At 30.4% G+C, this 14,347-nt stretch overlaps 1 protein-coding gene across 1 annotated transcript; it reads right to left on the bottom strand.

The window, feature by feature from the left end:
- Positions 1-6,608: 6,608 nt before the first annotated feature.
- On the bottom strand, positions 6,609-8,865 carry LOC114402185 (synaptonemal complex protein 2-like). Its single transcript, XM_028364688.1, has 4 exons — positions 8,728-8,865; positions 8,539-8,649; positions 8,219-8,458; positions 6,609-6,710 (listed from the first exon to the last, which is right to left on the bottom strand). Exons 1-4 carry the CDS (start codon positions 8,824-8,826, stop codon positions 6,609-6,611), a joined length of 552 nt encoding a protein of 183 aa, XP_028220489.1. The 5' UTR covers positions 8,827-8,865.
- Between the last annotated feature and the right edge of the window lie 5,482 nt (positions 8,866-14,347).

Raw genomic sequence — 14,347 nt, 5'->3', positions numbered from 1 at the left:
AATAAGACAATGGCTTGACTATATGCAAGAAAAATAATGAGTTTAAAAGATAAAAAGAGAAAGAAAGTGATATAAAATAGATAAATAATTATTAAATGAAGAGTGGTGAATGGTGATTACTGATTATTATAAAAGAAAACGAAAGGCTTTAAAAAAAAAAAAAGAACGAAGAAATCTCATTTGATAATTTCTATCTATCTATATATTATGGGAGATTAACTGCAAGTACCTTAATATTTACTTTTCTGATGAGAGCATTATAATATATTTTTATGAAATAACTTAGTGATCATAAGGGTATTTTAGTGATTTAATATTTTCAGTTTTGATGAATAAAAATTATCAGGACCAATCTAATTGAAAAAAAAAATCAACTAAAGAGTATCTAACTGTATTTCATTAAATACAAAAATACCAAATATAATAATAGTTTTATAAAATTTTATAAAAATAAAATTTAGCATGCTTTTTTCAAAAATTTATTGTATAATTTCGTAAAACATAAAATATAATTGATTTAAATCATAAATAAGCATAATAAAAATTAACAAATTTTTAACGTACTATTTAATTTTTCTTTAATTGTTTATGCATTTATCTTTTATCTTTATTATTTTACTCAATGAATAAATTTATTAGTTACATATATTATTATATATGATTTTATGTTTAAAATTAATAAATATTATTAATAACAAGCTAAATATGTTTTTCATTAAAATTGAATTCATGGTTTCTCTTTCACCTTAATTAAATATTTTTTTAAGTTATTTGATAAAATAAATTATTCAAAACGAAACATAGACATTGTTAGCTTTCACATGAAATTGTGAAAGTTAACAATTCCTTAATTTATACTATGTTGTATAACCCTTGTTCATTATGGTAGTATTTATTTTATGTTTGGGTGAATAAGCTAAGGATATAGTTTGCAAAGTTTATTGTCAAAAGGTGAAAAATTGAACGAATAATTTTATTTGTGCATGTCTTATTATTTTGTATAAGATGTGATTCATAATTTCCATAGAGATACATTTGAGATGAAGGATTTAATTGGGATTCTCAGCTAGCACCAAATGCTGATCATTCATACGTACAGATGCCCTACGTGTGTCGAAATGTTTCCCTCTTCAATTATAAAAGTTAAAGGGTGTGGAAAGAATTTATTAAAGCAATGTCTTTATATTAGTTTTCTATGTAGTGGGTTTACTGTGGCAAATCATGTAAGCAGAGGACCAGGCTTTACTTCTTACTACTTCTCAATTCACAAGTTTTTTTATTAGTTTCACCAGGGTCATAAGGTGGGTCCTATATTAAGGGAATAATATTTGTATGTGCTTTATTATTAATAATAATTAGTTAATATTAATATATTGTGTTTTAGGGATTTAACAAAATCTAAACGTTAAATCTGTTAAACATATTACGTGTTTAACTGAGCTCTTTTTTTTTTAACTAAAAACTATATTTTAAAAATATCAAATAACAAAAATTTACTTTTAAAAAAATCCAAAACATACACACAATTGTTGGGGTAAGGAGGTAGATGAGACTTGTATAATGGGCTCACAAAACATGATCGCATACATGACAACACATTTTCGTCTGAAACTTAAGACATTACCCACATGAATTTGTTCTCATATTATCATCACTTTTTTAACTTAAGTATCCCTCGGTCAGGAAGTTAATTGAACCCTAACCATGCTAAAGTTTACGGACAAATGTTAATCAAGTCACACCGTGTTATAGTTTCTCATTATTTATCATCATTGAACTTATTCTCAATTATTAAATTTCCAAAAACCAATATATAATTGTCGCGGCTAACTTTTCAGAAAGAAAGACAATAATACTTAAGTACTATAAATAATTATAAATTATAATGTACCTTTTAATTAAACAATAAAACCGCACATGACATTTGGTCCAAAATAGCTTTAATGTTAGAAATATATATATATATATATATATATATATATATATATCGAAACAATTGATCTATTCTAATTTAAACACACTAAATGATTACAGAATTGACCAGAAACGTGTATATATTCTACAATTGAAAATTAAGGATATAACTCATGGAAGTTCGCTGTTTTCATATATTTTAGCCGGCGTCATTTTTAGTTCCTAAACTGTTTCCACTTTGCTATCATGTATGAATGTTTAACAGCCTCTCCTCTTTGGCTCTTTCATACTTTCTGTCCCCCGCTACCCTACAAACCACACAGGAAAAAAAATTGATACGTGGGATTTTAATATTATTACTTTTTGGTACGTATTAAATATATACAATTTAAGACATTTATATATGTTTTCTATACACTTGAATTTAAAAAAACCAAAATGTGGAAATATTATAATTTTTTAACATTTTTAAAAAATAATTAAAAATACATACTTTGTTTGATATATTAAAGAATTTGTAAGATACGAGTGTAATATTAATGCATGAATATATATAATTAAAGAATAAGAGATAATAAGATATGTTTGTTGCCTCAACGCTGCCTTTGTTCCGTTTATCCAAATTATATTTTGCATGAATTCCTAATACATTTGCATGAAAACCGGCCCAAAAGGATCTTTTGTACTATTCCTTTTTGCATTGAGAAAAAGATAAAAACAAGCAGAGTTTAAACCTCGATATTCAGCTATTAGTGTGTGTGGATACCGCTGTAAAGGAAACTGATAATGCTTTCTATAATAATTTTGCTCTAATTGGCAATGGTTTGAGTATAGTCTAGCTCGCGGTTAAAGGGAACATGATCCAAAGGGGGTCATGATTGACCATGAAGAGTGCAGTTACTGAGTTATTTTCTGTAATATAATTTGTAGTGGATTTAATTTGTCGCTCTGATATTATGCTCCACATGTCCACTTCTCTTTGTATAACTTTTTGTTAGCATACCATGATGATGGCAAGGCTTGATACTAAACTTGTATATAAAAAACCACAACTTACGATGGATTTTTGGAACCGTAGTCTGTTATATATCACATTTCTATATAAAAAAAAGCTTTTAATTAATTTCACATTAAAAAGTCACGTGATTTACTGATATAAATTTATATTTGATTGAAAATAATAAATATTTATTATCAAATTTTGATATTTTACTTATTATTTTATTTGTATAAATTTTAGGAGCATCAATTCATAAGTTTTATATTTTAAGTATAAAATAATTTTATTTGAAGTATCAATTTAAATGTACCTAATAAAAATATGGAATGTTTCAAATGAGAACATCTTTTAAAATAAGAATTACTCATGAGATTATAATAAAAAACAATTAATAGCTGAGATTAAAACACCACTTGAGTTAAATTATCATGTGTATTTCCTTTCTTTTTCTCAAGTACGTTTACGGGTATGTATACTGAATTCACGTCTCAATTCCCATATTCACTGGAATCTTCACAATTTCACAAACTCAACAAATAATAATAAATAAATAAAAAAACATACAGTTTTGGTGTGTTACGCTCAGCAGCAAAATCATGATCTGAATAAAATACGAGATGTTAAACGCTCAACTATGAAGGGAGATTCGATCTTAGACTCCCTTATAATTTAATTAAATAATTACCATGAACTGAAAAGATAATTTAATCCAATTGAAAGAAAATTTATCTGCAATGGGCAGTACGTCCTTCCTTAAGCTTCCCTTCAAGTAGATTTGTCCTTGTGACCTTGTCCTTCACGAAATTATTTTTTGCATGAAATTCAATCACTACTAGAAAAATAACACAAGTTTATTACAAGCTTTGATATGCTTAATTAACTATCACATCATTATTAGTTGCAGGCTTTGATATGCTTAATTAAGAGATTTTTATTAGTTTTAGGGACAAATAACATTTCATTTAGATCAAGTAATCTTTGATGGGTACTAAGCGTTATGGAGCTAGTGGCAAGGATCTCTCAAGTTTATCACCATGACCTCCTGCTAGAGTACGTACTCTTACCATCATGATCTAAAATTTCTTGAAACGGATTGGAGTCGTGAATCACCTAATTGCTTGCACCACTATCAAAATACCCATAACCATTTAGAAATGATTTTTGTGAGTCAATGAGAGCATTATAAATTGAATTTCCAGATCTGTCTTATCTGATTTCTTTATGTGCATGTCTTGTGTAAGTTTATTCAAACTTGTTATACACAAAGATAAAATCACAAATCACCATCTTATGAACACACAAATTTTGACCTAATTTCTGACTTATAAAGCTTTGCATCACATAGCCTGAGAAGTATGATAGACATATTGTTCTCAAGGATGTAAAGCACAAATCTCCCAAAAATTATATAGGAAAATACTCCCCCAAGTTAAAAAAACAATAAATAATAACCTTTTTGAAATACACAAAATTACAACAAAACCTGTAGAAGCAGTGAACTTCTACGTAACCGGATTTACCACAGACTTGACATACTGGTTAGTCTTTAGAGTTCCTACCTTTGTCTCTTCCTCCTCACGATCCTCTTTGATTTGATCCTCTCCATGCAACTCGAATTTAACGGATTCAGAAAATTTTAATTGTGGGGGTAATACTTATAAATAAATTTATAGCATTCAAAACATTATATATCACTTTTAACCGTATAATTAAATATACATTATAATGATTTCTTGTAAAAGATACATATGATTAAGAAAAAAAAATACATTATTGTTCTCAAAGAGCTATTGTATTCTAAAAACAATTGATAATTTTTTCATTTTCAAAATAAAAAAAAAATTGACCTTTTAAAACTTTATAATGTTATCCACTAGTAGTAAAACTTTAAAAGCTAACTCTTCAACGTATAGGTTGTGCAAGCCTATGTAAGTTTCATTTTTAAATATAATATTTGGGAGCATTTTAATATATTAGATATATATTATATGAAAGACTTTATAATGTTAGTGGGGGCAGCTGCCCCCGAACTCCTCAACGTAGATCCGTCATTGAATGTAAGATTTGTTTCCTTATAATATATGATATAGTACAAATATTAACTTATGAATTTTGGGAGAGACTTGATAAATAATTCAGTTGATCAAGCATATTCTCAAAGGCAAGGAGTTGTCGTGTAAATTGACGAATGTCATGTCAGAAATAGTTGAACTACTATTACATTGTACTCGCTATCCAAACCATCTAGGTTCTAAATGATGAGATCAATAGTTGAAGCAAGACTGCTTGTCATTTTCAAATTGTCATACAAGGTCTTCATTTTGATCAAGTAACCATTCATCTTCATTGATCATTTTCTAATGCTATGAAATTTGGTCTTGAGCAAGGTGACTTTGAAACGAGTTATGAGCATGCATCAACCAAGCTCTGAGATGCTTCCTGAAGTTCCTTGGAGGTCTCACAATGCAACAATTGAGTGCCCACATCTTGTGTCATCGAATTAAATAATCAACCTAGGAGTTGTTGGTCATTAGTAGTTTATCCATTATACATAGCCAGGATTGGATTTCTTGTTAATTTGTTACTTCTGTAATAAATTGTTTTGGGCATTCCTTTGTGCAAAATATATATCCATCCATCTTACCTCCTTCCTTTAATTAAAGGAAACACAAGTGATTTCCAAAGAAAATAGTTGATTCTGTCTAGCTTGACAGAGAAAAAGGAGATGAGTGACACTACTAGAAAAATGATTTTTTACGACGGTTATTAAGTGCTTTTAACGACGGTTGTAAACCGTCATTGTATATAACGTCGTTGGAACGCAATTAATTTTTATGACGGTTATTATGTAATAACCGTCTTTGAATGCAGTGTCTAGTTCAATATTCAAAGACGGTTATTACAAAATAACCGTCTTTGAATCTCGAGGAGATGTAACTATCAAAGGCGGTTATTACATAATAACCGTCTTTGAATGTCGATCAGATGTAACATTCAAAGACGGTTATTATGTAATAACTGCCTTTGATAGTTACATCTCCTCGAGATTCAAAGACGGTTATTATGTAATAACCGTCTTTGAATGTTACATCTCCTCGACATTCAAAGACGGTTATTATGTAATAACCGCCTTTGAAACTCGAGATTCAAAGACGGTTATTACATAATAACTGTCTTTGAATGTCGATCAGATGTAACATTCAAAGACGGTTATTATGTAATAATCGCCTTTGATAGTTACATCTCCTCGAGATTCAAAGACGGTTATTACATAATAACCGTCTTTGAATGTTACATCTCCTCGAGATTCAAAGATGGTTATTATGACGGTTATTACATAATAACCGTCTTTGAATGTTACATCTGATCGACATTCAAAGACAGTTATTATGTAATAACCGTCTTTGAATGCAGTGTCTGATATTTGAATTCAAGGTATTTATTCCTTGGCAGAGGCTATGACTGAGAGTCTGAGACAACAAATTATAGAATTCCAGGAAACAGTTACTAGTAAGTAATAGCATGAAGTCTATCTTAATTTTAGCATTTGTAAAAACACACCATCACCAGACAAAATTAGGAAGCTCTGAAATGGCTTCAGTACTTTACTCATGGCTTTTAGTAGGAGGAATATCACATTTCAAAGGAAATAAAATTAGGATTGCAGTAACTCAGTATTTGATTGTAAATACCTCTAATCAAATGCATAGGGATCCTCTGCATATGGATTAAGAGACCCTTCTGAAAACAAATCACCAATGTTTGAAGGATGAGGATGGCCTCCTCCTTTGATGCTCTGCATCAGTGATGTGCAAAAAAGAAAAATCATATAGAGTATTACTGCAGCACACCAGAAAACAGCATAGCATATGCAAAAACACTTATATGTCACCATTAACAAAAGTATGGACAAAGATTAATATAGCATCAGCTTATCCTATGTTCCTTTAGAAACAAAAGGGGAAAGAGAAACTTTCAGCATAAACCCTTCGTCCTTTTGCTTTTAATTATACCATATCAGTAGAGCATTAGATGATATAACTCAATAAATATTGTGGCAAAACAAGTGGACCTAGAGAAGCATAGATTCTTATAGAACTAATTAAAAATCTTTCAATTTACTGAGAAAAGATAAATAGCTTCAACATTAGATAATCAACATGGAAAAGGATGAAAACTAAAAAATCATAACCAATTAAATATAAAAAACCTTAAACTAATAACATCATATTATTTACTAGCACTATCATTTCTGAATGAAGATTAAGTGTGTGTATGGATTTGTGTTCGAAAAAATTTATTTTGGATCAACCTACTTTTGTAAAATTGATAATGGTTAAAATTGAGTTCAATGTAACTTGATTTTTAATTTGGATAACGAAAACATATATCAGGAAAATGATTTTTACAAAGAAATTGTTTGGATACTTTGAATCAAAATTGTTTTTGAATAATATGTAATTACCAAAATGAATTTTAATGTACATGAATACTTCTTTTCTATTATAATTAACTATTTTCATATATAAATTAATAAATTAGAAATGGAGTAATCCTATCATATGAAAATCATTATGCTAATTTTCAAATTCAATTGAAATTCATTACAAAGGTTGATTAAATTTGCACTCACTGAACCCTGTTTAATGTATTCTAACACTTAGATACCAGATCATCATCAAATTCATATGCTCATCACATCTGCCACGAATAAAAATTGGTTAGATATCTTAATCACTCATAACCCATCTTTTCAGCAGAACTTTTAAGCATACATGATATCAGAATAAAAAAACAAATTGCAATTGGAATATCCTTACACTCATGAAACCACTAAATAGTAAGTGTAGTTACTTTCTATAGTGTTCATCTTTAAGATAGTAAGGAGCTTGAAAAGAAGCATGATTAAAGTAACAGATACCAAATCACAACCAAACCAATGTCTATCAGTTAAAGACACACACACACACTATTTCTGCTGCTATGACATGAAGCCTTCAGAGCACTGTCTTCACCCTTCCCTTTGTGATGTGCAAAAATCATCAATAAAAATCTTTTCAACTTAAATTTTGAAACAGCTATGATATGAGAAGTGGTACCAATCAAATCTATCTAATATCATGCTAGTAAATAGTTATGCCTTCAGTAACAAGATTGTGCCTGTTTCATAAGTGACAATTTTAGCATGAAGACAATGCATATGTGAACCAGTGGGTCTTTATTTGCATCACCCTTCTATGTATTTAAGTTCACAATTCTCAAGCTTGTGTCGAAAGAATATTAAAGAAGCACATTTAGGTATACAAGAAATGTCTTCTCATTTCCCCAACTATGCCTACCAAATGATAAATGTAATATGTCAAACCAAACTACCAAAGGTATCCCAACATGAAAATTAGCAAATATGGCATCCATTTGAAGACAAACACAGACAAATAGATTGAAACACAAGTCAACCTGTTTTGAATTCACTTCTTGGTCCTCTTTGGGCTTGTCACTCATCACTTTCAACTGCAACTGCAACAAAGCCCTTTGCCTGTCTTCCTGCAATATATTCCAAAGAATAAATATAATAATAAAAATTATGACAAGAAATTAATTTATCATATCAAGGTATTCCATACTTTGGATTTTTGAAGATGCAACTCCTCTTCCAGCTTCCGACACTCATCTTCAAGTTCACACCTCAATGCTTTGATCTGAGCTTCATGATCATTCCTCATAAACATTGTTTTCTACATACAATTAAGATATCAACAGGTGAATAAATTTCTATACAAATTTTGGCTTTGACAAACATACGTGTGTGGCACCTCTCTCAATTCCTTTTCAGCTTGCAGTTGGGTACGCTTTAGCTGTTCGTTGTGTTCAGCTATGAGGCTTGCTTGCCTCTTGTCATGCTCCTGCTTCATTTGAGTAACCTATAAATTGAGCAGGAAAAATCAAGTGACCTAGTGCCTGGAAGTTTTTAAACTTAATGTTAATCAAATTTCATAAAAAAGGAAAGTGATGATGCGATAACTTCCCCACAACTCAGTACATACCCATTTAAAGAAAGGTATAGAGGACTATAATAGTCAAAGACAAACTATAATGAACTTAGACCAATTTAAATTTTCACATGTAAATTTTGATACATTTAAATAACAGATTTGATGTTACTAATTATTACTATCATGAACAAATTATCCAAAAAGCTTAAGTTCATAGGTGAAGATACATGAATGATTTTATTTTACATCCTTAACATGCCTCTCATGCAAGAGCCTTTTGGACATTAAGTGTGGATAATGCACAAGTCCACATATGATCTACCTTGGCTGAAATTTAACATTTTATTAGAAGAATAAGAGTAGAAAGGATTGAACTCTAGACCACATAGTCATAGAGAATTTCGTACCATGTCATTAACAAACTATCCAAAAAGCTCAAGCTGCTAGGTAACGATACATGAATGACTTTATATTGCATCTCTAACAAATACTAATCAGAAAGTAACTTTATATTGTGTTGCCTATAGTCTCCATATGGAAGGATTTGAATACGTAAGGTGCAATGGTGAGCTCAAAGAGCTATAATATCAAGATGAAAATTGGATAGAAATTGAAGTTGTTTTTATTCACTGGGTGATAGTAATAATATACAGTAGGTATAAATAATTACAACGAGGTAACATTTCCTAAGATTATGGTGCGTAAGATAAGATAAAGTCATATGAGATATCTTCTGGTACTAGAGATTTGACTTTATTAAAATAAAATAAGAGTTATAAGTAACTGAATTATCTAGTTCCAACTGTATTAGCAAATATGGTTGATAATTGCCTAAATTGTTTACTTTGTGAGTGCTATTTGAGGCAATAATCTTTCTTTATCCTTGTTCAAAGGGTTGTTTTAATTTCATTAGTAGTTAAATTTTAGTCTAGTTGTTTAGTTTCTTGGTTACATTATAGTAATTCACTCCATTTTTTTTAGATGGAGTCTAAAGATGTAGAACTCATTTTGGAGATTGATTTTGAAGTATTGAAGGTTCAAAGGTTTAGTTGAGTCAACAATTTCTTGGGATAACAGAATATGTCATTTTGGTTAAGTCAGAGTCCGTGGCTGAGTGAGTCAGCACTTGAAATATATATAAATTTTTCTTTTGTATTTTTAGGCCTAACCCTCTAGTGTAGATAGATTTCCCTGCATTTCTACTATCATCTTTGTATTAGTTCGCACTTTTGCACTATTCTATTGGAGGGGGGAAAAGCTCTCTAGTGTTCTTAGTGTTCTTCTTCAATTCCATCATTCCTTTCAAGTGTATTTTGGAACTGCTCAAGGTCATGAGTGACTAAGTTCTTTAGTTGTAAAGGGTAGGATGTAACCATTGTTGCACTCTTTTGATATGATTTACTATATATTTTGTATATTTCTATTCCATGTTAGTATCTTGCTTCTTTATTTAGTGCTTGTTGTGGATTGATCAATCATGGCATGACTTTAGACACGAAATGGGAAAGAATTTTATCATCTAGATTTCAAGTAATGTACTCAATAAGCTCAGCGTCTAGGAATGGAATTGAGTTATTTGTTAATATTTTGTCACAAAGCTTAAAGCTAGCACCTTTGTTAAGTTGTTGAGGGACCATGACTTAGGGAAGGTTCTAAAACTCTTTTTTACCTAAGGAATTAGGATTAAGAACATTTTTATTGGCTAATTTTAACATGAAAATATCTGCATTTATCTATTGTATTACTTTGATTTGATGTGCTTGCCAAGAGACAAACAATGGTCTACTGCATAAAATCTTATATGCCTCATGGAATTTGGAACTAGTTCATTCGTCCTTATCCTTTAACCATCGTAGTACCATACATATGTAGATTGTATATATTGTATTGGTCCAAATTGTAATATGGCAACAAATTGTGGGTTTGATTGTAATTCAAAACCTAAAATAAAAACATAAATTAAGTTTTGCTAAGGGAAAAAGAAAAATCATAGAAAAACTAAACTCAATAAGTTTACATAACTTAGCCTCAATATGCAAAAAAAAAAAAAGAGGGCGGGTTGAACTCTTTTGAGAATAAGTTAGAAATCTCAATCAAACTCAACTCATTTAACGGGTTAAAGATCTCAACCCAATGGGTTGAACTTATATTGTCATCTTTTTTTGTAGATATTTTGCATTTGTAAATTACCCATGTTTGTATTGCTTCATAATATTACAATTTAATTGTAATTTAAAACCTTGAATTCAATTGAAAATTATGATTCACTAACAAAAAATGCATATTACACACACGCACAATTCAATAATGGTAAACTCAAATTGTCATTTTTAATCTTTATAAATTCTTCTCATCCTCTGTATCAGCAACATCTTAAGTTAAACCATTAACCATGAAAATTTGAAATTTTAGTATGCATCTTAGATGTAAAAGAAAATACTTTGCATTTGCAAATTGCATGTCTATGTTGATTCACACTTTTGCACCACAATTGTGATGATAACCACAATTTAGAGGGGGGAAATTGAATTAAGACCTACTAAGAGAAAAGGGAAATCACATTTGAAAATTTCAATAATAAAAATCAAAATTGACATTTTCATTCTTTAATAATTAAGATTCTGTCAAAGACAACGAAAATATCACATCAAAATCAACAATAAAAAATTGGCATTTTTATTCTTCATGATTCTTTGTCATTTTTTTTGTATCATTAACATCTTTAGTAGTTTTGGAATCGCAATTTGTAAATTTTGGACCCATCTTGGGTGAAAGCGCATATACCCTGTATTTGCATATTACTTATGCTCATGTAACAACACCTCAATTGTGACTTTAATAATAATTTAAAACTTGAATAAATGGGAAAATTAAGATTCACCAAGAGAAAAGCACACATAAATTCATTTATAAAAATCTCAAATTGGCATTTTATTCAATATGAATTTTGCTCATTTTTTATATCTTTGACATCTTTAACCCAAAATGAGAGTCATACATAACTCATGATGAACACTAAAAAAATTACTAGAGCCTTAACTCAAGATCCAAATTGTCACCATTAATGATGGACCGATTAAAAAGCTCGTTGTTGTTGATGGGTATATCCAGCAAACTGATATATGGTTGAGTTTCATCAATTGGACTAACCTCCATTTCCCTGTGGTGAATTGGTGGAGCAAATAATTGTGCCCTTTCAGCAACATTATTCGAGGCAAACAACATGGACTGTGATGGACCTGGACCTTGAAATGGTTGTGAAGTAGCAACCATCGACTGAGTAGCATGGGGAATTAAGTTTGCTCTAGGTTGAGGCATCGCCATAGGTTGTTCTGGTGGTGCCCGAAAAACCCTAACCATGTTGTTAACAGAGATTCTTGTTTCCTGTGTCACCATTAGCCTAGGAAAATTGGGATGCAAAGGGCTCAAAATCATCTCTCTTTGAAGGTTGACATGATTTGATAAATATAAACTACTTATAGCAGGATTTTCAACAAAATGAACCGACGCAAAATGGGCCATAAGTGCCAGAAGAGTAATAAAAACAAGGTTACAAAATATGCATCTAAAATCGTTTTGATTGTTGTGGGGAGGGTCTTCCCCAAAGTTGTCTTCTCCAGAGTTGTCATCTCCAGAGTTGTTACCTCCATAGTTGAGAACAGTTGGGTGATAACTAATGTTAAGCATGATTTAGAACAAAATTCACAGAAAGCAAAACATGAGATTTCGTACACTCAAAGTCCAAATAGATAGTTTTATATTAGAAAATATTTGCACGCATTAAATGCATACATTAGTATTTTTAAAAAATATGATTACATTAATTGTAATTTAATTAATGCATTCTGAGAAAATTTATTACATTTGTAAATACTGAAATTTGACTAGAAAGAAAGTAACTGTTATGAAAAGAAAAATAAATAAATTATGTAGAAAACATTTATTAATTTTTTTATTGCGTTAAATAAGTTTTTGGTCTCCCAACAACATCAAATTTTGTTTTCTAGTTCCTCTTACAATTTTTGTCCATTTTTAATCCCAAAGAATTTCGTATGACTAATATTTGTCCCTCTAAAGAATTTTGTTCATTTTTAGTCCTTATTTTATTTTTATTACTCAAAATTGATCATTATTTTATCCATTTTTAATCTCCCATTTATTTTATATTCAAGGCTTTTTTGAGCAATAAAAGAGGACAACACACTAAAAATGGACATAAAAACTATAAGGGCTAAAATCTATCATATGAAATTTGACAAGGACTAAAAATGGGTAAAGGTTTAAAGAGAGACTAAAAATCAAAATTTGAAAAAGTTAAGGGACCAAAAAATTATTTAACTCTTTTTATTTAACATTAATCATATAGGGTCAAACTATTGTTAATTGCTATTTATAAGTATTAAATGCATTAAAAATAGGAGAAAAAGTAGCAATGCACCTCTAATTTATGGTTTCTTCTGCGAGATTTGTAAATAATTCATTCTTGTGTGAATTTATGCAATGGAAATTCCATTTTCGATGACTAATGTTGAACTTAATTGGATTTTTAGGCTAAAGAAGAGAAGATTTTGAAATGCTGTTGAAGGGCTTGCTCAGCGAGAAAGATTGGCCAAGCGAGGCTTATCCGCTTAGCGAGGAAGTTAGCTCGCTAAGTGAGTACAAAACCCTAGAGAATGTTGAGCCAGAGAGCAAAGCGCTAAGTGCGCAGCTAGTCCGCCCAGCGAGGACGTTGTCTCTTCTCGCCCTTAACGCGTCGAAGCCCGCTTAGCGCACAGTCACTAATTCTCGCTCAGTGAGACATACTTGTTAAGTGCGTCTTCGTAAGATGAGAAGCCCAAAAGTCTTTAAAACACTGAGAAAGGAAGGGAAATGAACAGACAAGCAATGTGGAAAAGAAGGAAGAAGGCACCAAGGCTAAAGAGAAGACATTTTCTTTACATCTTTACCATTTCATTTCATTCCTACATTATTTTCACCCTTGTATTAAGCCCTCCTTGCTAATGGAAGGCTAAACACTTCATTGTTGGAGAGTTTTTCTACTGAGCACTCTTGATGCAAAACTTCTAACTATCTATTTAATGTTATTGTTAGTGTTCTCTGCTTCTATCTGTGTTTATTTTACATATTTGTGGCTTGATCACCCATTTATATGCTTTGTTAGGTTTTGAGTATTGGAAAATGCTTAAAGTCCTTAGAACTTGGTAGAGCAGCTAGAAGTCTGCATTTCTAGGAATAGTATGCAGTAATCTAGTAAATACTGCATATTATGTGTAGTGCAGCTCGCTTAGAATGAGTTTGTTGAGGAATGAAGAACGAAACTAGGAGGGTTAAGCTCTTTTATGTGAGGAATTACGGTTAGAGTAATTTAATGGTGCAAGAACATTGGAGTAATACTAAATAGAGAAAAACTTATTTAGTTACGTTAAGAGAAAATTCAATA

Source organism: Glycine soja, chromosome 20 (genome assembly GCF_004193775.1).
Source record: "Glycine soja cultivar W05 chromosome 20, ASM419377v2, whole genome shotgun sequence".
Classification (NCBI taxonomy): domain Eukaryota; kingdom Viridiplantae; phylum Streptophyta; class Magnoliopsida; order Fabales; family Fabaceae; genus Glycine; species Glycine soja.
The sequence above is the reverse complement of the archived record's forward strand: the minus strand, read 5'-3'. Positions and strand labels throughout refer to the sequence as shown.